Here is a 23,485-nt window from a genome sequence, read left to right as displayed (position 1 = left end):
AATTTTCTGCAACAGGTTCAGACAAACATTTTCCAGCTGGTTCTGCTAACTAACTCTATATGGATCCTTAATTAAACCGTAATCTCTTAATTGATTTTTTGGTTAATTTATATTTTTTAGAGGCTTCCACCTATGATTTGACACATGTACCAACAATCGCGAAAATGGGGATAAAAATAAAAGCAGTAAAAGATTAAAAACATTTAACCTAAGAAACAAATCGTTTGTTTAAATAAATTTTTATCATTTATGTACGGGTCTTTATTCAATTGGTCTTGTCTCCAATTTTGTCCCGGCCATTTTTGTACAAATATAGTGTAATTTTCATAATTCGACAGATGTGATCAATGCATTAAGATGCTAATATTATTGGCACTACAATTTTTTATTTTATTTGGTGGTCCGATCCTTTTGTTGTCATTAAGATGCTCATGGTCTTTCTAGTTTCAGTTTCTTTGGTTTTTTTTTAATTTTGTTTTTATGTTTCTCGCTTCCTAGTTATGCTCTGGGTTAATGCTCATTATGCCACGAGGAGTAATTTTTTTCTTCTCTTTTCGATAAAATTTCCTTCATGCCGCCAATGTTGGCCTAAAAAACAAAATTGCTTTCATCTGTTCCATATACCAAATCACAAACTTGAAAAAGTAATTAAGGTGAATAATTAAGTATATGAACTAAAATGACAATAGTTCAAACCTTTAATTTTACATATACTATATAGTTCTGATACGTAATTTGTATCCTGGCTATCTTCATTCTCACGCGTATGTGAAGGTATTAATTAATTGACTTTAGGATAGCTTTCCAAACTTGCACCGGCCAGTTGTGCTTGTGCAATAATGATTGAACTGCTGCATATCTAGAAGTTGCGCGATCCTATTATTATTTGAAGGTTAATTTAGAAGACAACTTGTAGCACAATATATACTGATATATACGTTTATATATTTATTTTGCTATATTAAAAGAACTGTTTTGTATGAATGTATAACAACCAGGAAACAACAAATCTTCTGGAGATGATTATAAGAGCGTACGAAAACCACTTGTCCCACTATTTAATCATCATTTTGCATGATCAATCTTTGACAAGACAGAGATTGGATTTGATTGTAGTGAGACTTCCTAACAGGAAGCTGCTTAATTCTTGGATAATTCGTTCAAATTTCATGAAAGGAGATCCTTAAAATGGACACATTATCACTAGATTGTGATTGAATTAATATTGTTGAATTGATGTGGCGTCTAATTGATCTTTGAGGAGACCGTGACTGGTCTTCAAGAATATCTTAGGTTATGGAAAATAATTGTCCAAATAATAACAACTAAACTTCTAATTATAAAGTAGTTCAAGGACCACCAGATGGATTGATCTTAATTAATTAATTTTTTGCTGTGGCACGGAAGATTAGAAAGCGTTCTTTGTTGCTATATAAGCGGTTGAGATGATAATGCAATCTTGTTCGAATATACGTTAGCTATAAACAATGCATGATAAGAAATTATTAGGTGTACCAAAGTGCTGCTGGCTAGCTTAGATTTATATATTCCTAGTTTAGGAAACAAACAATTAATTAGAGTTGAATATCATTTGATTGTGTGCTGCATTAGAATTAATGTTGCAATTTGATAGATTGATGAGATCACGCCATACACGTGTAAGTTAAGGACCCACCACGTACGTACGTTGAGCAGTCAACAAAGAATGATCTCAAACCAATCCCCAGTGCTTATTAATTCAACTCAATAACCTTGATCCAGCATTTTCTTCTTCTTCTTTTTTTACAATTATCTGTTAAATTTAGCTAAAAGCATTAATTTATTAATTAATTATCGAAAAGTGAGAACTAGGGCAAGAAGATCAATAATTGGTGTACTGTGAACTGGACACTGATTCATTTGTCTCTAACTAATAATTATGGCATCGTTTTAACTAAAATTTTGTCAATCTTGCATGCTATAATTTCCTCATTAAATCAGGATCCTAGGTCTGGTTATTTGAACTTTCCTTCACCTTAGCAAGTAAATCAAAACACATGCATGATAAAAAGTCAATCTAAATGAAAACAATTAATGAATCAATCTTGACAAGTATGCATGGTCAACAATGTACACTTGAAAAACTCAAGAGAGTTAAAGTGGGGGGCGAATATTGTCATCATGCAAAACGCATAGGCAGATCCAGTGTACATATGATACAGTCTCTCTACTAACTTTTAGGTACTTTACTTCAAATGAAAACTTGCAAATTTAATTCTAATGCCAAATCACTTGTGTATATACCGTAAATGACCTACATTTAGAATACTGAAGTTGCAATTAGCTAGCTAGCTGGCTATACTTAAATCAATTGTGTGTGTGGCATTTTGTTGCCTCTTGTACATGCCATGCCCTCCCTCTCATTAATTAGCTAGACTTAATTCAACATATTCGACTGCCAACTATGCCCCCACATATTAAGATTTTTGAGGCAAGCTAGACACAAGGCTTTGTTAACGGGTTACTAACCCTATACGCCAAGCTACAAGGGCATCAATTTATTTCAAAGGACGACTGACTGACTGACTGACAACGAATCACCTTATCATTGTATATATAATATAAAAATCACCAAATTTTCAAAGTATTTTACATGTCACATGTTCAGTCCTGAGTAAACTGTTTAATGTTATAATCGTTAATGGCTGGAAAACGATCATGAAATTTACAGGATTTTTATTTTTTTTTAACACATGTTTTGGTCGTAATTATTTCACATTACACAGCTTTTGATGAGTAGTTGTTGCGATATTGTGGGGTTAGCTCATTTTCTAGGGAAGAAAAGAGTACTCGTGACGGACGTCCCTTTTCACTTTTGGACTCTAAATCTAATAATGACTCACTTTTCCTGCACATACATCATGATACACAATCTTCAAAGACATACACAAAATGCCAATACCAAATATGTGTTCACCAAAGAAGAAAGAAGAAAAGAATCGTACTTAATACTTTCTTTCTTTGTATCTTTCTTGCAGACAATTGAACACACGAGCAAGAACTGTCTTTAAGCTGCAGGCAAAAGATTAAAAGACGATCTAGTCTTCAACAATAAAGGTCATTTTTGACACTGTAGCTAGCAGCAGTATTGGTATTAGTATTGGACCCCCACTAGGGCTAGAGCTAGGGCACCACAAGTCACAAACAAACAAAACAAAAACAGACAAATTATTAATAAGAATTGAAGAAATGGAAAGACTAGTGGTTTTGAGAAGGAAGCTAAAACCCTAAAATAAGATATTGTGGGCTGTCAAAGTAGTAAGGTTTCCAAAACCGCTTAGTGTCGGGGTGGTGGGGAGAAACTGCCCGCGGTTTTCTCACACCACCGTTGAAGGCCCTGTGCTTCTCGTGGTGTGTTACCTTGTGTCATTGTCATTTTTTTATTTTTAAATATATATTTGTCATTTGTCTCTAATCTCCTTCTTAATACCAATCCAAATCCTTTCTTAATAATCTTGTAATTGTTTGGGCTCTCAATCTTTTGTCGCTTTCTACCTTTGAGATTTATATCCAATTAATAATACCCGTTGAGGATGGGGTAATATATACTACCAAATTGTTATCGCACTAATCAAATATTAAAACTTAAATGAGATTGGTCCAAATGATACAGAATCAATATAAAAGTGACTCATAGATATTTTAAAATTGATTAAGAAGATACATGTATTAGTTCAACGACCAATTTGAATTTTAATTTATTCATAACATTAGTCGAGACGATACAGATAATGATAAGCTGTAACATTAGTTAAGACGATCCAGGTAATACTTGTTGATTCAGTTATATATATATATATTTGTCTGAACCACGAGGTGGTCCTGAGTGGGTCTCGACTGTGGGAGACACCTTTAAGCCCGTATCACAATTTAAACTAATCTCTACTCGCACCGGGTCAGCCCGTAAGGGGTAAAGTGCTGGTTAAAGTAGTGACTCTATACAAGAGCGGTACTTAAACCCATGTCCTCTCTTAAAGAGTAAGAGTGTTGAACCACTTACACCAACCAACTTTGGTTACTAAGTTCTTTACATATCAATGAATCTTTAATCAAGTTTTAACTCAATTGGCTAGTAATCAGGGTTAGTAATTTGGGATCCCCTATCTTACATGCATGTAAGATACATGCCTCTCACATGAATAGTGTGTGGGTCCTACATATACACTATTCATGTGAGAGGCATGTATCTTACATGTAAGAAAGAGTTTGCCTAGTAATTTTGTCATGAATGTCTGTGCATGTAAAGCAACTCGCAACTTCTAATGGATTTTATTCACTTGACACGTGAAAAGACATAAAAATGACACGTTCGATTGTAGAAATTCACGTGCCCATAGAGAGCATTATTCTCCTCGACGTTCGTGCACTCGTCCAAATGTTGTTTTTATTTGTTTTTCTTTTGATTTTATTGGAGGAAACTATCGAAAAGCAGCAAAGCACCAAGCTTGGAAAGGAGATCACAGAGTCAAGTAAATGTAAAAATATTTGTCAGAATGGTATTTTAGCCGTTAATATCAGTTTCTTCTATAACAATTATTACACTTGTTTTTTTTATATCTCTTCAATTAATATAATAAACGTTGAAGTTTATCATCATCATTCATAGATGAAATGCTCACTAGCTGGCTGTCGATTAAGAAGCGATAATACTAATTAATTAATAATATTTTGAGGACAATAACGTGGGAAATTTCCGAAAGTTAATTGCCTTTAGAAACTTGCTTGCTCCAAATCATTTCCTCTTTAGAATTTCAAAACTTTTCGTGAGAAGTTAGCACCAAATCATTACAACTTTTTTAAGTTGTTCGAAGAATCGAAAAGATTATTAACAGAGCACGACCGACCACTTATTACATTAAGTAAGGGCAGTTCGGTAGATCAATTTATTTTTTAAATTGCAGTTAATTTTAAAAGCAACTCTAGAAGTATGATAAATCTTATTAGCAAACTGATATAATTATGCAAACTACTAAAATGAATATCGTGTGCTTAACTGAAATTTACTTACATGAATTTAACATTTATATATAATAACTAGTAACTAAAATTATAATATTTATACTTCATTAATTTTATTTCTTAAAATATTTTAACAATAATAATGATCTTCTTTAAAAAAATAATGTTTTTACTTTCTTAATTTTATTTCTTAAAAAAGTCATTATAATAATCTTCTGATTTTACTTTCTCATTCAATAAGGATAGTTTTGGCTTTATGTAATATATGTGAGATATAAAACTCAATCTTAAAATCAAATATTGAAAAACTACTCAGTTTTACTTTTCAAGATATGTCATGTGATGATTTTGCCAAAAATCATTTTTTAAACAAAATTATTAAACACCAAAATTATTTTTTTATCTTTTCAAAATCATTTCTAAATCTCCTAATAATCTTATCAAATGAACCCCAAATTGACTGAATCTATATAAATTTTTTCCATGTTATTTCGCTTACATTTTCGTTATTCATATACTCACGTTGAATTGTTTCACATATACATTTATCTTATAATAAATCAATTGTAACTGTTATTAAAGATATGGTAGAAGATTTGAAGTAAGTGATGGAATTTTACTGGACATCTGATAGAGACATCTCGTCTACCACACCAAGAGTTTCTTCTTACTTAGGCTCATGTTCTTCATAGGTTTTATTGATTGGGTTAATATAAAATGAGTCGATATATCAATCACCATCAAAACCTATATAATTAATAGGTTGTCATTTACTTGTTTCACAATTTTACAATTCCTTAAGTGGTGGATTGGAGCAGTTAAAATTTCTTTCATTGGATGATCTATTTAAAAAAATTCTCTCGTAAAATTGAGTGAAATAAATATATCATGAAATCAATAGACATATACACTAAGTATTTAGACCATATTTAATATTATGGGTGGGTAATTGTAGTTTAAAAGCTACAATACTAAAGTAGTTAATAAACACTTATTGTCTTGGCTTGAAAATTATTTTAATTTTATCTCACACTTCTAATTATCACACACTGTGATTTACAAGTTGTGACATCGAATAGTTCTTAGTGTGAAGACAGATTTGTAACATCCGGCAAAATAGTACCGCGGTCGCTTGGGACATTGGATTCCAATTTCCAAAGGAAACAATTAACAAAAATAATATTATTAGTCTCTGCGGTTTACGTTGATTATGTATGTCACCATGACTATGAATGACCTAATTAAAAATTTTGCATGCAGACATGCATTTTGCAAATAATTAGATCTGCAGACTGCAGTGAATGTATATTGTTTATTATTACATTTTTTTTTTCTCTTCTCTGGGCAAAACAATGATTTTACATCTGCGAATTTTGTATTCCATTATTATCTCTCTCTAATCCATATTTATAATTATTGATTATCCTGTACTATTATCATAAACTATGAGTAGTAAAAAAAAAAAAAAAAAAGGTTCCTCTATTTGGATGCGACTCAATGTCGCCACCTTCAATTTGAGATTTTTATTCGAAATCGAGCTTGCTTACCCACCATGCATGATTAATAATAATAGAGGACAAGCGACTGTAATGTATAATAGCAAGAATAATTATGATTATAAACACTTATGTGTGTCACTTTGTTAAATTATGAAATTAACGTCTTGAGAGAATGAGGCCAACACTTGGGAATAGACAAAAATTCCTCCGATATCATATGGTAACGCCACTGATCGTAGTGTACAGTCCTGCCGAAAGCTACCGTTAAAAAATACTTATATATACCATCTTAATTTTTATAGTTATGCATGATCGGCTAACTATGCCATCGTTCCTTGATTCTAAATTAGAGAAAAGAAAATGAAATTAGCCAGGTTGCGTAGTTAATTTAGTTGATAGAATTTTAGAAAATTAATAAATTCATTTGATGGGCAGAAAATTCCGAGTTTATGAAATAATAAAAGTGAAGAAAGAACAAGAAAAGGCCCGCCAATTGATTTGATATTGCGAGCTCGGCCAAAAATTTCAAAAATTCTAGAGGCAAAGAGGTAATGAAAATGGGACCCAAATCAGCAAATTTTTCAGTGAGAGAAAGAGATGGGGGTGTTTGTTTTGTGTTGTGTTGAATTGATGGCCGAAAATAACATCACCAAATTTTAAAAAGTTTTTAAATTTTAATTAACCATACAAAGAACCTGACAGGGTCTATGATGCTAAGGCTGGCCACCCTTCGTTTGAGACAGATATGTGGGTCAAAATTTTCAGAGTAACAAAAGATTTTAATATTAATTTGTTTGATTGCAGATTTCGGTGAAAAAGACCATGGAAACAGTAAAGAGGGGATTAAAAAAAAAGGCAGATTCCATTTCAATCTTAGCTTATATGCCCCATTTTCTAATACGCACTCTAATTTAATCCATTGTTATGATTAATTTAATTAAAAAATTTAATATCATTTCATGGTTGTTCTTGTTCTGTTCCCAGCTATATATATATTCTTCCACTAGGTGCAACTTCTTTTATTCTCAACGTACTGCCTGCACCTGCAATTAGCAATTTTAACTTCATTTTCGAGAGAAAAATGGAGTTTAGTGAGCATGGCTTCTTAGAGGAATTGTTAGCTCTGAGAAGAGACGCTTACACTTGGGATACTAGTATTCCTGCGGAAATGAATCAGATTTTTTCTGATGGTAATTGGATTTATGATTGTTTTGATGAGAACCCAGCTGCCTTTTCTCCAAATTCTTTCTCAGCTCCAATTCATCAACAAGATCACTTCAATTACAATAACTTCTTCAATGAGGCTGCCTATTGTCCATATGGTGACGATCAGTTGTCAGCTCCGCAGCTTACGGATTCATCATCCATGAACACGCTCGATTCGCACACGCATACGCCGCCTTCATTTCCAATTCAAGAAGAGGCTCCATTGTCCATGATGGAGTTGGATGGCGAAGAGCCTAACAATTTACTCGCTGATGAGTTCCAGAATTTGGAGATGCTGCAAAATTGTTTCAAAGTAGAGCCTGTTCATGAGTCTCCGGAAACGCTCCCTGTTTTTAACATGGGGACTGATTGCCTGGAAAGGAAGAGTAGAAACAAGAAGTTGGGTGGGCAGCCATCAAAGAATCTAATGGCTGAGAGGCGGCGAAGGAAGAGATTAAATGACAGGCTCTCAATGCTCAGATCAATAGTTCCTAAGATAAGCAAGGTAAATAATGTTTTTAATAAACTCTATTCCATTGTTCATTGTGTACTTGTGAATTTTTCGTTTTCTAGAAAATGGTTTAATTAAGCTAATTAATTGTCTTGTTGGGTTTGTTCGATAGATGGACAGAACATCTATACTTGCAGATACAATAGACTACATGAAAGAGCTGCTTGACAAAATCAGTAGCTTGCAGCAAGAAATTCAAGCAGGTTCAAATAATTTGGAGACTGGCATTTTTAAGGATGTGAAGCCAAATGAAATCGTAGTAAGAAATTCACCAAAGGTATGCATGGAGTCATTCCTTGATTAAAAATTAAAATGAGACACGCATGCACTGAACTTCATTAATTAAGTAATTAATTAATGGAATTCTGACACTGAATAAATGTAATTGCATTGCAGTTTGATGTGGAAAGAACAAATATGGATACCCGGGTTGAGATTTGCTGCGCAGGGAAGCCAGGATTGTTGCTGTCGACGGTAACGAGTCTTGAAGCACTCGGTCTTGAGATTCAGCAGTGTGTTATTAGTTGCTTCAATGACTTTGCAATGCAAGCTTCTTGCTCAGAGGTAGGTACAATTAAGTTCTGGTTTCAGGTCCATCAACTTTATGTCCTGTTGTTTAATTAGGCCTAATTATTGTATTCATCATTTATGGTGATGGTGACAGGGAGTGGAGCAGAGAGAAACTTTGAGTTGTGAAGACATAAAGCAGGCATTATTTAGGAATGCAGGATATGGAGGAAAATGTTTGTAGAAACACTAAGAGAGGGAAGTTTTGGGATAAGAGGATTCCTCATCAGTGATCTCTCCATGAATTCATTGAGCTGTTTAATTGTTGAATAAGATATGTTTACTTCTCAGGGCAATGTAATATCCGTTTTGATTGAAGATGATTATGATTGCAAAAAATTTGTTTTAATTTGTTCTCCCAAGTACTTTGGAATTCAAATACTAGAATTCTTAAGGTTAAACCTCTGTACGCCTAAAGAGAACAGGACAGCCAATGAGCACTCGCCGCCACCTGAACCCTGGCACATATATAACTAGAAATTACTGAGCCTTCTTGAGATTGTAATTAACTTGTTAATCAGAAGTTCAAAACAGAGTTCATTATATGCAGCTAAAAATGCTGAACAGCATTAGTATTTAGACTTAAGACTGGACATTTAACTTGCAATGAAATAAGATTTCATATCAATAGTTTTTCTCTACTTCGGACATTCTCACTTGTCATTAAAATATTAAAAAATACAAATTTTAATACATTTATTAGTATATAAAAAAATGTAATTTTTTTATCTATTAGTAATATCCTTACTTTGTTGTTAAAATCATCATTGGAGAATTATTCCTCATATCAATAATTAATATCCTACGTTGTTGTGTGTAAATACGCTGATCAATCCTTTTGTTTCGGAAACAAAGTTAAAAATGAAGCCCAATTGGATCCTGCAGTGTAAGCTCGGCGAGCTGATTTAACAAATGCAAAAAAGATAAATTATCGGAAACTTGATTAATCTAATGTCCCCACAATACAACAATCATTTCCATGAAGACAAATGAGGCGTATTGTTTTGTTAAGGAATCAAAAGCTCTACAAGCATATCACTCCAAATGAATAATTCTGCATCAGATAAGAATAAAAAGCTCAATTATTATGTGATGTGTTAATGCATATAAACAAATAAAAAAGCAAAGCAGTCCTGATTGATTAAGTCGCTCCAGTCTTGTCTTTGATCGCTTTTGATCTTTAATTTATGCTTTCACTGGTACGCTTGGCATGACCCTTTAAGTGAAACTCACTTTGCCGTCTCTGATATTATTAAATACATGATGTAAAGAAGGGGCCGTGCTTTTGGGAAAAGGTAAAATTATGCATATATATTTACTCGACATAATTTTAAATGAAGCCCCCCAAATCCAATTCCAAAAGCAGCTGCAGGAAGAAGTTGAGACATTTCCACACATCTTTTCATGGCACAAATTTTACCTTTGCAGGGTCCGCAGCACTGTGTTTTCCTTTCGGAGAAAATGATTACCTTGTGCTTGCTGCCTTTATAATCTCTCTCTATGACTCTTTACCAGCAAAGCAAGGAGTCATTCAAAACATTATGTGGATGTTGGGATAATAAACTTGTTAGTAAATTACCCAGATCAAATTTATTGCACTTCCCTCGGATCAATCCTAGGTTTCATGAAAATTAAACTCAATGGCATATACTATTGTGCAATGAACAATTGAACATGGACTCGCCCAAAAGGAGGAGTAATGTGATCGGGAAACACTCACTAGACCTTGGACGTTGGGTTTTCTTAGTACATAAAAGAATTTTTGAACGCAAGGTCAATGGACCGAAGAAAGATTTGGCCCTTTTGCTGATATCAACGGCCCATTTTAACAATTTCTTTTACCTTTATTTCATCATTGATGCAACGCAAGCATAAAAGCAATCAGCCATGTCTGAGCAGACTGAGCTGGGCATCTTATTTTTCTTTCCGATATGGATAAAAAGCAAAGCACTAGCTAGCTAGGTTTTTGTTTTATTGTAGTGGCCGTGAAAAGGTGGTGAAGTCGAGTCACATTGGGACAGCTTGGTACCTGCCCCAACTAAGCTGGGTTTTTTTTTTTTCAGAAAAAAATCATTTTCCAATCTCAATTAAATTTTTATTTACCCCTTTTTAATTTGAATAAAATACGAAAATGAAGACAAAAGTTACATTTTAATCACCAAAATCACTTCAACATAAGTAAATTAGGTTCAGAGTAGAATGAAAGTACTTTAAAAAAGAATAGTTAAATTAACTTAAGTAAATTAAATTCTCATCAACTAATTTAAAAGTATAGCTCTGCCGCTAATGAAAGCAACATTTGTATATCCACCAATAATTTCCTTGTTGCATATAAATAGTGGATAAGAAATCATAATGTTTTCCACTTATATTTTGAAAGAGAATTGATATATAATTGAATATTGAAACGATCATGACCTAAAATATTTGGACTTATTTTATTGGGGAACTTGATAGATGTTACATGCACCCCAATGACGCATCTATATATATAATGTAAATTATCTTTAAGGGATAAGGCCATGAATGGAAAACATTTATAGCGCACCCTCCTCAGTGGAGAACCCTTTTCACAAGAAGGCGCTTCAGGCAGTAAACTGATAATTAGATCATTTGAATCATGGGTAAATTTCAACTTAGTCCTCTTTGAATTAATAATCTTCAAATTGCTTTCTTTATTTTTGAAAACATTAAATTATCCCTAAAAATAGTTAACTTTAACGATTGACGGCATTGATTTGTTAAAGTAGGAAAATATTCTTTTTTGACAGTTTTATTAACTAACTATTTTAACATTAAAAAAATACTATTTTAATTAATAAAATAACAAATAAAATAGACGAAATCCTTAAAGTTTAAAAAATCTTTTCAATTTCACCTCTACCAAATCAGAATCACACTAAATTCTAACAAAAGTACCCATAATTTATCGGATCAGGATTCTCTCCTGATCTGATCATATCTTGAGCAAATAACTCAATTGTTGATTGGCTGTTAATAAATAAAAAATAAAAGAATTTAAATTTTACTGATACACTACCACTAAAAGACACATGGCAGAAAATTTTTAAAAGTTCAGTAAAACTCATATCAGGAGAGGATTATATTCCTAATTTATCACATTATTTCAAATAGTTGGCATGATTTGGTTGACTTGATCGCGTGTAGCCATGGATTTAGGCCATGAAAATTAGCTTACATAGAGGTTGATTTTTTTTATTATTAACTAACTATGAAGAGATTATACAAATATTGTTTTACCCTTTTGACCATTAAAAATAATAAACAATAACGACGTGATGTTTTTAAAAATAAAGAAAATAATTTAAAGATTATGATTTTATGAGGGGTAATCCAAAATTAACCTTTGAAATTAGCTGTGATAATGAAAATATGTGAAGATGGAGAAGCAAGATCCATGCACGCATAACGTAATGATGGGCATATATAATTCGTTGCTTGTAATGATATGAATGATACATGTGTAGGTCTCAGGATTTGGCAAATTAAGAGCGAATTAGTTCCGTAAAGAACTTTATAAGCACCCGTGCTTAACGTCATGATTAGTATAGAAGAATATTTATAAGAACAGTGAAATGGAACAATCACTACGTGACAATTGCAACATCATTAATATACTAAGTGCAAGAATTTATGATGGGTTGGGGGGTCAACCATTTATGATGGTGTAATTAAAACGCATAGATGAAATCACGTTGGTCAAACAGTTGTTTGATATGTGATTGAGATGAGTGCAAATGCTCTTTTAATCTCTTTATTTGGATTTAGACATTCGATTAAACTGTATATTTTAAAAAAATACTTTTAAACACTTATATTGTTAAATATGTTACAATAATGCTGTCTTTACTTTTTATTTCCTTTTACAATAATTCTCTTGTAACAATATTATTGAGAATGTTAATGAAAAGAAAAAAAAATGATAATTTATCAAATGAGCCTCAAAAGTAATTTAAAAAGTTATCCAAATTTTTATATCATTATTTTACTTTTAGGATTAATTTTTGTAAATTATTTTTTTATAAAATAATTATTAGTAAGATTATTGCAAAGATCTTAAACATTGCTTTAAATTCAAATACACTAACTTATTTATAGATAATTATTAATAAGATTGTTGCACACGTAAAAAAAAAAAAAAGTACTAGTTCTTTCATACTAATATTTATTGGTCAATTTGTTAAAATTAACTTTTTTAAAAGATAAACTAGTTAATTTCAAGTATATTGTTGTAAGGATATCATTGTAAAAGTTAAGAATAAAGGTAGGTATAGATGAAACATATTTAAATTATTAAATGTAAGGGTATTTTGAGTTTTAATTTTTTTTAATAAACAAGTATTTAATTCAAAATATAGAGAGTAAACAAATATTTACCCTTTAATGGTAATGAGATACTATATAACTAGATCAATTTGCGACTTAGATCTATAAGGACCATCCACCAAATAATTACAATATATTTGACTAAATTGTTTATTTGATTTGTTTCTTTTGGACCCAATGCAAAAGCAACTATCAAATTAATATGTAAGTGATTATCAAAGATACAATAGAATCCCTGCAATCTCAAACATATCACATGTACTATATTGCCTTCACTATGTGATTGTTTAAGTGAATATACGTAGTTTGAAATGTAATTGATATGCAAATTAAGTTGAACTTAAAGCCAAGCCATACGGGTAAAGAAAAGAGCTGAGCTTGGGACTTAATTTTCTTATTAATTCCTTGTTTACAAAATACTATCGTATATAGAGATCGAAGAAGAAAATTTTGAGAAGTGAATGGTGAAAGCACCAACTGATGTGATAGAGCCAAATGCGAGTGGGAGTCTAGGACCCCGCCAATACTTCTCTTCTTCCGTACTGGCCTTGAATTGTACGTGAAGGATTATAAGTGCCTAACCCACCATCCACCAAAGAGTCGCTTAAAAAAAGCAATAAATAGCAACCAATTCCACCACCACCATCAAACCCTGGGAAGCAAAATTAAAACCACGGAAGATACTCGATTTGATGATTCGAAAATTGAATTCCTATAATACTACTAACACGATTGTTTTCAATTAAATGTACACTTGAAGGAAGCAAGAAAGGTAGCTTAGAGTACTACGTACGTAGCGAGAAGTAAAATAAATAATGGGGAATGATGAAGAAGCGTCATCATCAAATCGGCCATCCATAGGTTTCCCTCTCGGTTTAGCCCTGCTTTTGATGATGTTGTTTTGCATGAGTGGCGTCCTCACTTGTTGCCTCAATTGGCATAAAGTTCGATCCCTCCTCATTCACGCTGATAATGATAATATTCAAACCAATAGCCACCATCTGCACACGGTAATTAACTATCTGCCTCTCTCGCGCAAAATTAATTGATTACTATCTGTTTGTATTTTCCATATATTTCGGCGCATCATAAACTGATATTAGTTTGCTAGTAATGCTTGTAGTTCCAGGCGCCGGAGCAAAATCAATTCCAAAGCTTGCTAGTGTCGATGCCCGGGGATCAGGTACCGAAGTTTGTAGCAATGGCATGTCCATGCAAGCCTCCTACACTGGCCATGCATGGAGAAGGACGTCACAGTGACGTCTGTGCACAACCCTCCTAATTAATCTTTGTTTTATACTCATACGAATTTGAATTTAATTAAAACTGCCTTCAGATTTGCGGAATCTACAGGAAATGGCACAAAAAGATATTTACACTAAATTAACTATTTTGTATATTCTGAAAATAACTTGTATCTAAACCGAGCTATTTCTTGTGAAATTGTTTTATTTAGCTTGGGAATGAAAAACTAATGCTGTGTTAATTTTGTTTGAGATCTCGCATTTATATAAAACTTTGTCGGATTTCCTTCAAATTTTGGTTAAGTTGGGATAATTGTTTATTTGGTTTATTTTAAGTTCCTGAGGTGAAGTATTCAAGTCTCCCCCAGTAACAACACGGAGTTCATTTCTTTATTTTCCATGTTGGAATTGTTGAGCTTATCTCTGTTGTTTTATTATTATTATTATTATTATTATTTTCGCGTTGTCAGGATTCTTGGACTTATCCTTGTTGGGCTTTAGTTGAGTATTTCTGTAGGCTTATACATAAATTTTCTTGTTTAGGATTCGGGTCTGGATGGTGACAAATCCGAGTTGAATTCTTTGATTTTCTTTGTTGGGCTTCTTGGGCTTAATATTTGTTAGGCCTCTTGGGCTTAATCTTTGTTAGGCTTTAGTTGAATATACATGTGGACTTAAATGTGAAACGCATTGTAAAGATTGGAGTCTTCCCAATGACAGCGGATTTACATATAAGCCCATTTGATTTTGTCTGTTGAGTATTTTTACTGACTTGTATGTAAATTGCATTGTATATAATATTAAAAAATTTATTTGAGAAACTTATAAGTCATGAAAACTAAAACTATGCAATTTGAAGAAAATAATTTAAGATTTTAGGACTTGTACACATTTTCTATATAAAAACTTAAAAGAAATACACTCTTTAAGGTGAAGTTTCATGGCAAGATGGTTAATTTTTAGGATATAGGGGTACTTTTGAAATAAAAATTCAAAAGTGGTGTTATAAGGAATTTAAAGGGCTATATCCAGTCCATTTGATAGTTTGGCCCAAAGAGTTGAGAAAGAGTGCAGCCGTGTAAGGGAAGGCCGTGTTAGATCAGGCGAAAAAAGCACAGCATTGTCAAGACTCAAAAACTTACAGAATTTATTCAAGAAATAATAATATTAAATCAGAAAGCGGCCATCCTTTTCTCATTTTGGTTCAAGTGTAGCTTTCTTCACAATATTTATAAATTGTGCACCCGTGCGCTTGCTTGTGAAAAAGTCTATATTATGACTGGCCAAGTGCCTATCGTTCTGAATTCTCATTTATGAATCAACCATGTCATATCCTTGACCATTTCTCATATGCTCAATAAATATTGAAATAACACGTAAATTAATTATGAATATTACTTTCCAGCAAGGCAGCAAAGTCTTTGTTGATAGACCCAGCACAACACTCCTTTTTTTTTTTTTTTCTTTTCTGCCCACGAATTGACAATGAAATTATAATCTTATCGGACCTAAACTGTCACTATCATTGAGATAGTCAACACAATAGAGCTTCCAGTTTCCGAGGCATAATCCCACAATATCTGCTCTTTGAAAAATCAAACTAAAAGTAACTCACAATGCTCTTTAATTCTGATTTTTCTCCAAATAATACTTCTATTATATATATGTGAGCATACCTTCAATTTTTCAGTGCACTCTCTCACTCACTCGCAACAACCATTTTTGACAACTTTTTTCACTTTTCGGAGCCAAGCAAAGCCAATCCGCTAATTCTTAAAGAGGCCCAATTTTTGGGCCTGGCGCATTGTCATTGGCGCAAGAGCGCCGAAAAGAATGACGGGCCTAATTCATCCTGATGATAACTAGATGACGTGGAGGATGAATTGATGATGGAGGATGCAGAAGCTGCGGCATGTTCATGATGCTCAATCACTACATGTATGCATGGCTCCAGGGCAACGCGTGCATTACCGTAGGCAGTTAATGATGGTTACGAAATCTCTCGCCTTCAGGAAACAATATAAAATAAAATATCCTACTAAAACTCCACACCCACATTTCAAACCGACGCGCGTGCGTCGTAACTTCTCACCCACAACCACAGATGTAAACTATGGTAATAATATTATTTCCCGTGACTGTATATCCAAATAGTTATTAGAGAAAAAAAAAAAAAAGGTCATGACAAGCATGATGCTTTTTTTAAAATAAAAATAAAAATAAAAAGAATAGGAAGGAAAATGGTTAATGGAAAGAGCGTGACACACAAGCGAGGGAGGCATCGCGTGAAAAAAGGGGGATAGTGAAGGAAGTTAAATGTCGCAATCTGCTCCCGGCAAAACAAATTTAAAAGCCGCTTTCTTGTCCCCCAATATATCAATCATACTTCTTTACCCTGTTTCTCTCTGTCCCCTTCTCTCTCTCAATCCGAATTCCACCCTCATCTCTCTCTCTCTCTCTCTCATACACACTTTTATTGCCCTCTGCGTAACTTACACTCCATCTCTATCCTCCCGTCCACTTTATTCAAAATTCCATTTCTGCCCCCATTCTATTATGGTATGACTTATGCCAAAGTCCCTACGTAGAAGGCATCGAATAATTTTTCGGCTATTTGCAGAAAAACTACGTTGGTATAATTACTAATATGTCCCTTTTCTGTGCAGGCTGTGGACCCCTAGACTGGGCTCTAACAAACCATGTGACACTAAGTGGGCGGGACCCATTTTGAGTGATTTCATGTGAGTGGAGGGTATTTGTGAGAGATTAAATTAGTAATTTGTATGTAACATGGGGCAAAGGGGCAGAGGAATCTTGATGATAAAAATACGAGAGCAATGAGTGGGGTGGTTGAATTTTGTTATATTCAGCTAAGCAAGTCTTGTTTTTCTTTGCTTCTCATTGTTATCGCGAGGCTCTCTTTCTTTGCAAAATGGGTAGAGAAATTTGAAAAGAGTAGCCGCTGGTGTTGGGTACATAGGCAATTGGAAAGCATCATGATTATACAGATATGATAAATATTTTGGCAATAAAGTCAACAGAATATGGTTTAGTTGGAGGTAAAAGGGTCTCCTTCGCTTCGCTTGGGGGTGCCCACATTCTTATGAGGGAATAGGAATCGCTGCCCAAAAAGTTTAGGACATCTTTCGAATCTAATCGGCTTGAACTAAGCTCAATTGGGAAAACGACATCCAAGGGCAGTGATTTTGACACGTCATGAGACGAAATGTTAAAAGACAAATTTGCCGCTACAAGGGCATATTAGGGATTCAAGATGTTAGGCCTTAACACTTCGCAGATCCAGGCACACATTACATGATTGCGGTGGCGCAACATGTAACCCATGCTTACTCGTTGATGTGCATGAAATCATAGCCCGTGGGCCCAATTGCTTGTAAATTTCTCTCTGTCAAATCTCATTTCGTCACCTGGTCCGGTCATTTCATCCGCTTTAAAGTAATTTGCATGCATGAAAATGTTTTGACAAATGGGACTTTCCTTCCCAATTTTTGGTTTGACATTTAAAATACCAACTTTGTAATATCTTTTAAGAGAATATAAGGTGTAGTATAAAAACAAAAGAAAAATACAGAGTAAAAAGTTGAAGCGTGTGTGTAAGCACAGTGTACAAAGTACATTGTTTGTGTACAAAGTTATGCCTTGCTCCAGTCTCCCAAGTCCCACCCATCACAGAGATTTTATGAATGAACTTTACACTAAAGCCCTTTTTTTCATCATCAAAAAGAATTAATCCCAAAATTGTGAAATTAAAATCGCATCGACGGCTGGCATTTAACAATCAGGGACACCTCATAAAAAAAAATCAAAAAAATAAAAACAATCAGGGACCCATCAGCCATTGAGAAGCGTTCCCTCTGTCTATCGTTCGGCGGATTATAAAAAAGATTAAAACAAAAAGAATTATTAAAAAGAAAACAGAAAACAAAATACAAAGGAAAGAAAGAAGAGTGTTTTTTTACCTTTTTTTTTTTTTTTTAAGAAAAGACATAAATATTGTTTTTTAAATGCATAGAGTTTCACATCGGACGGCAAATAAGCTTTTGTTGCTCTGTGCCAAATGGAGGGTCCTTAGCTCTTTCTCTCTCTTTCTCTTCTCTCTCAAGTCTGAAGTCTCAGCTTTGCAAATCTTCTACTTCTTCTCCGGCAAGTGATCAACAAAACCAACCAGGTGAGGTCAGCTTTTAATTTTTTTAAATTTTTTTCAGTTGCTCCCGTCTCGTTGGTCTATGATTACTGTAACTGAGTGATTTCTTTTATTTTTTCTTTGATTTTTCTATTTCTGGTGGATTTCTTGTTAGTGTTGGTGCTTTAATTTTTTTTTTTAATTTAAATTTCTGTGCCTTGCTTTGCTGCTGTTTGCTTGTAAAGAAAATTAAAGCAAAGAAAATGTGCAAGTCTTGTGTAAATGATTTCTGTAGTTAGCTTCCGTACAGATAACAGTGAAAATGCTCAACGCTGCTGTTTCATCCTTTCAAAAATAAGATTTTTGTATTATTCAGGAACCTAATATTGGACCTTCTCTTTTCTTTTCTTTTCTTTTCTTTTCTGCATGCATTTATTTTTCTCAGCATTATTGGTTGCAGTTACCTGTCGAGTTCAACTCTGTTCGTAATTTTTAATTTTAGTTTCAATAAATTGTTTGATTTGTCTTTTAGTTACGTGCAATCTCTGTTTGTAGTGTGTAGAAACTTATTTAACAAAATGGGATTTGGATCTCTTGGGTTGTAAATATGCACGTATACTGGCGTATTGCTTAGTTTTTCAGAGCTCCATTTTTAAGCTGAGGTTTGACTTTTTAAAGCTTTGTAATTTATGAATCTCTTGTTTTTCTTTGTTATTAATCAGCACAGTTAATGCATAACGATCATGTTCAACCCTACCACTATTCTTTTGAAACACATTTAGATATATAATTTGTTGGATTTTGAATTCTTTTTAAAGCAAAGCAGGACTAAGTTAGACCTTAGTTCACATCACATGTGCTTCAGTTATCCTTTCTGCCCATGGATGATGGATCTGTTAGTTTTGTACTGGTAGAATCTCTTCTTGTGACTTAGTTGCTTTTGGCATATTCTGTTTGGAATCATATGCAGCATAATTTGTTATATAAAGATTGTTTGATTGTGTTGGAAATTTCAATATTGATCATTCATTTAGTCTACGTTCCATTGATTGCTTTACAAGAATAGACAGCTGTTATTGAATGGAAAACTCTTTTTGAGTAAAATATTTCCTAAAGGATCAAATTGCTCTTTATTTCTCTGTCTTTCATTTTAAATTCTGGGTGTTTGTGTTTAGATAAAATTCTTTGAACGTCCAAGTGTGGTAGATCTTCTTATGTTAAACAGGTTGTACGGAATTAAAGTATCAGATTTTAGATTTTGATGTCTCCACCACCTGGTGTTGGTGAGGAGAAGAGGGGTCCTGGCAATGTCAATTTACTGGCTTCTCCAGCCTCCATGGGCAGCGTATGCCAAAAAAGCTCGGTAATAAAAGAGCGTAACTACATGGGATTATCAGACTCTTCTTCAATGGACAGCTCAGTGGTCTCCAGTGTCTCCGGTGAGAGTAGCAAGAGCAGTCTGAATCTCAAGGCTACAGAGCTGAGGCTCGGACTTCCTGGGTCCCAGTCTCCAGAGAGAGGTTCGGAACTCTGCCTCCTAGGTCCTGCGCAACTGGATGAGAAGCCATTGTTCCCTTTGCATCCAACAAGTGATAGCCACTACCCATCACAGAAGAATGTTGTTTCTGGAAATAAAAGGGGGTTCTCTGATGCTATGGATGGGTTCTTAGAGGTAAAGTTACTACTCTGGCTGAAGATGCTTGGAAGTTATTTTCTCTATCACGATCTAACTTGGAAATTACCCAATCTTTGGTGCAGGGGAAATATCTTTCTAGTTCTGAGCTATTGTCACCCAGGGCTGCTCCAAACTTGGGGCTGAAGTCAGGTTCTATTCAAGAGAACCTTGGGCCTCAAACCGCTAAAGGCAAAGAGATGGCCAACCAAAAAGCAGTGCAGGAAAGGCCTCATGTTAACAATGAGACCATAACAAACCATAATGGTTCTGCAAATAACAGTAGCAGTGCACCTGCTGCCAAGTAAGTCCAAAGTTGGTTTTGCGTTAAATCTCGGATTCAGTAAGATAGAAAAATTACAATCTTCCTTATTCGGTGACAGGGCACAGGTTGTGGGTTGGCCACCAATTAGATCATTTAGGAAGAATTCATTGGCCACTTCGTCTAAGAATAATGATGAAGTAGATGGAAAAGCAGGTTCCAGTGCTCTGTTTGTTAAGGTCAGCATGGATGGTGCTCCTTATTTAAGAAAAGTGGACTTGAAAAATTACTCTAAATATCAGGAACTATCTTCTGCCCTTGAGAAGATGTTCAGCTGTTTTACAATTGGTGAGCCTTTTTTAACAGTCTGTTTGAATTTTAGATTTTGATCAGTGTATTGTATATATTTATGCAATTTGTGCTGAGCCAATATTTCTTTGAAGACGCACATTCTGGTTTGTATGGATTCAGTTGCTGCTGTTTTCATTTGTTATCAGGGCAATATGGATCTCATGGGGCTCTGGGCAGGGAGATGCTGAGTGAAAGCAAGTTGAAGGATCTGCTACATGGCTCAGAATTCGTTCTCACTTATGAAGACAAAGATGGGGATTGGATGCTTGTGGGTGATGTCCCCTGGGAGTAAGTTCTAATTTCTTTTGTTTTGCTTATTGCTTGATTTTTTTCCTGCATGTTGCATGAATAACTTACATTTCCATTGCCATTGATCTTATTTAGAATCTTGAGTTATTATATAAGAACGGTGCAGTCATTGTAGTGGGAGAGATTTTAAGAAGTTCCATATCAAATATGATGCTTGATGATGTAGTTATAGGTAGTAGAATATCTGAAGTCGATGTGAATATGCCAAATGGATGTAGCATAGCAATGAGTAACATCCAAGCTATGCAGAAGGCTGATAACATTGAAGTTATTCAAACATATGACCTTAGCTTTCATCAAATCAACTTTGTGTCAATCATCAATTATTATTTGTAGAGCTTTATGAACGGAATATAAGAATGATTCTTTGGCACTGTTTCATCTTTCAAGGCTGACTTTCAACTAAAGCAGGGAGGAAGATTATATCAGTACCAAAGCTCTTAGAAGATAACCCAGGGCTAATTTTTTATGTTATTCTGGACACAACTATGTTGTAACACTTTTTTCCAGTCTCTATAGATTTGTGTAAATGGATGTATATCATGCATCTGGTAAATTTATCTAGTCCAATCAGCCTGATCACTGTGGGTTCTGCTCTTATTTCCTAAAAGAATATATGAATATTTTGTTTCAAGATGCTACTCTAGTTTGATTAGTGGATAGACTAGTTAACTCAAGAATCAGAAAAGACTGTTTATTGATATGATTTTTTTTTTGTTGGGGGGGAATGGGGAATGGGGAATGGGGAATAAGGACTGCTTATTGACGTTAACTGCTGCATTTGTTATTATTGTTTATAAGATAGAAGTTGAATTTATGCTGCAACTCTGTGCCCTCACATCTGATTCGCAACTTTTTATCACAAATTGTTGTATAAATCCCTGGGCATGCATTGTAGCCTAATCTATGCATTGATTCATTTCAGGATGTTTATTGGTACATGCAAGAGGTTGAGGATTATGAAGAGCACTGATGCCATTGGCCTAGGTATGTATGGTCAATCAAACACTGCACTCACTGCATGAGCTATTCAACTAGAAAAAAAATTATAATTCTACATGTAATCTAATTTTTGTTACTATATTCTTAACTGAACCTTTTAGATCAATGTGCAACATGATCAAAATTCCGATTGCTTTGTGTGGGGTGTTCTCTCAACTTTTATCATGGGATTCTGAAGTATTGATATTTATTTACTGTTATTTTACGTAATCCAGTGAGAAGCTTATATGGTATTCTGAGAACTTAGGTGTCCCTGATGTGTCCTTTATTAACTATTATCTTTTGATGAAGTCCGTTGCATAAGTTCTGCCATTGCTTCTGCATATCAGTCTGATTTGTTCTGCAATTCATGGTCGTGAACCAATGAATTGTGTCCACCATTATATCTGCCTTAAAATTAATTTAATTAGGCTCATTTTTTTGGGCGATTTTGTTTCGTGCAGCGCCAAGGGCTGTGGAGAAATGCAGGAACAGAAACTAGCTACTGTTCAACATATTGTTGGTATTCATCCAGCAATTCTCGGTGATAAAATTCTGGCAGATGACAGAAAATAACATGATCCAAATTCATGCTTGGGGGTGTTGGAGGGCATCTGCTTTTCTGTGTTACCACATTACTACGTTTACTGTGATGGATTTTCATGTTCTGTAAGCTGTGATTGTTGTCCTGTTATTAAAATTATAAAACTCTCGTAGACCTTGTATTTTGGAGTGAACCTCTGAGATTGGATCTCCTCAAGGAGTTCTGACAAGTTCCTGTTCCCAACAGGTGCCTTAGTTTGTAAAGTGCGTTGTTTGTTGAACTACTTTGTTATGCGTGCTTGTATGGTGAAAAAAAAAAGACATCATCCATGTCATTAATTTGTAACCCTGTCTCCATTACCTGTCTGTCTGTGCCATACTTTCATGTTGCTCTGTCTGTTAATTAATATATGACGCCTGTTAATTATTATATCTATAGAAGCATTTAGTCAACTGCAATTGGAGCTGCAATCATGCACTGCAAACTTCATGTGGGCAAAATCATTTTCCAAGGATAGTTAAATATGACCATTAGTTGGGCAATTATTTTAAGGATCAGGCTACGGTGCAGTTGCATGATGCACTTGGACTGGATGCACTTGGATTGGTGGAGTCCACTAGCACCGTGAAAATCTAACTTGCTGCTATGAATTTCTGCTATAGTCCACCAAATCTCTGATTTGTTGCTAACCTTGTTGAAGTTTATTCATAGTTGAAGTTTATGCTTGCCGCTGAATAATTTTTCTCTGCACCAAGCATTAGGTGTTATTAAGGGGCACAGAAATAATGTAAGCCATGCATCTCGAGAGAAGCTGGTGGCCTTCTATTCTCTAACTGGGTGTACCTATTGG

General features: G+C 34.2%; 2 protein-coding genes across 4 annotated transcripts; both read left to right on the top strand.

Moving 5' to 3' along the window:
* Positions 1-7,521: 7,521 nt before the first annotated feature.
* On the top strand, positions 7,522-9,234 carry LOC18040658 (transcription factor bHLH61). The gene is made up of 4 exons (XM_006433679.2): positions 7,522-8,208; positions 8,327-8,491; positions 8,611-8,778; positions 8,879-9,234. The coding sequence occupies exons 1-4, from the start codon at positions 7,579-7,581 to the stop codon at positions 8,963-8,965; spliced, it is 1,050 nt and encodes a 349-aa protein (XP_006433742.1). The 5' UTR covers positions 7,522-7,578; the 3' UTR covers positions 8,966-9,234.
* A 9,136-nt stretch (positions 9,235-18,370) lies between these two features.
* LOC18041291 (auxin-responsive protein IAA8) lies at positions 18,371-23,000 on the top strand. Of its 3 annotated transcripts, none has more exons than XM_024183921.1 (7): positions 18,371-18,561; positions 19,772-20,188; positions 20,275-20,492; positions 20,572-20,798; positions 20,894-21,089; positions 22,036-22,097; positions 22,556-23,000. In XM_024183921.1, the coding sequence occupies exons 2-7, from the start codon at positions 19,778-19,780 to the stop codon at positions 22,591-22,593; spliced, it is 1,152 nt and encodes a 383-aa protein (XP_024039689.1). In that variant the 5' UTR covers positions 18,371-18,561; positions 19,772-19,777; the 3' UTR covers positions 22,594-23,000. The 3 variants fall into 3 exon arrangements, with proteins under 3 accessions (XP_024039689.1, XP_006433736.1, XP_006433740.1); XM_006433673.2 differs by having other exon boundaries at positions 19,742-20,188; XM_006433677.2 differs by having other exon boundaries at positions 18,373-18,561; positions 19,742-20,188; positions 20,948-21,089.
* Positions 23,001-23,485: the final 485 nt, after the last annotated feature.

This window comes from Citrus clementina, unplaced genomic scaffold (assembly GCF_000493195.1).
Source record: "Citrus clementina cultivar Clemenules unplaced genomic scaffold, Citrus_clementina_v1.0 scaffold_5, whole genome shotgun sequence".
NCBI lineage: Eukaryota > Viridiplantae > Streptophyta > Magnoliopsida > Sapindales > Rutaceae > Citrus > Citrus x clementina.
The sequence above is the reverse complement of the archived record's forward strand: the minus strand, read 5'-3'. Positions and strand labels throughout refer to the sequence as shown.

Coding starts and splice junctions, on each gene's coding strand:
- LOC18041291 (XM_024183921.1), top strand. CDS start 19,778: ATGTCTCCACCACCTGGTGTTGGTGAGGAGAAGAGGGGTCCTGGCAAT. Junction 20,189..20,274: donor CTATGGATGGGTTCTTAGAG/GTAAAGTTACTA, acceptor TCTTTGGTGCAG/GGGAAATATCTTTCTAGTTC. Junction 22,098..22,555: donor CACTGATGCCATTGGCCTAG/GTATGTATGGTC, acceptor TGTTTCGTGCAG/CGCCAAGGGCTGTGGAGAAA.
- LOC18040658 (XM_006433679.2), top strand. CDS start 7,579: ATGGAGTTTAGTGAGCATGGCTTCTTAGAGGAATTGTTAGCTCTGAGA. Junction 8,209..8,326: donor TAGTTCCTAAGATAAGCAAG/GTAAATAATGTT, acceptor TTTGTTCGATAG/ATGGACAGAACATCTATACT. Junction 8,779..8,878: donor TGCAAGCTTCTTGCTCAGAG/GTAGGTACAATT, acceptor TGATGGTGACAG/GGAGTGGAGCAGAGAGAAAC.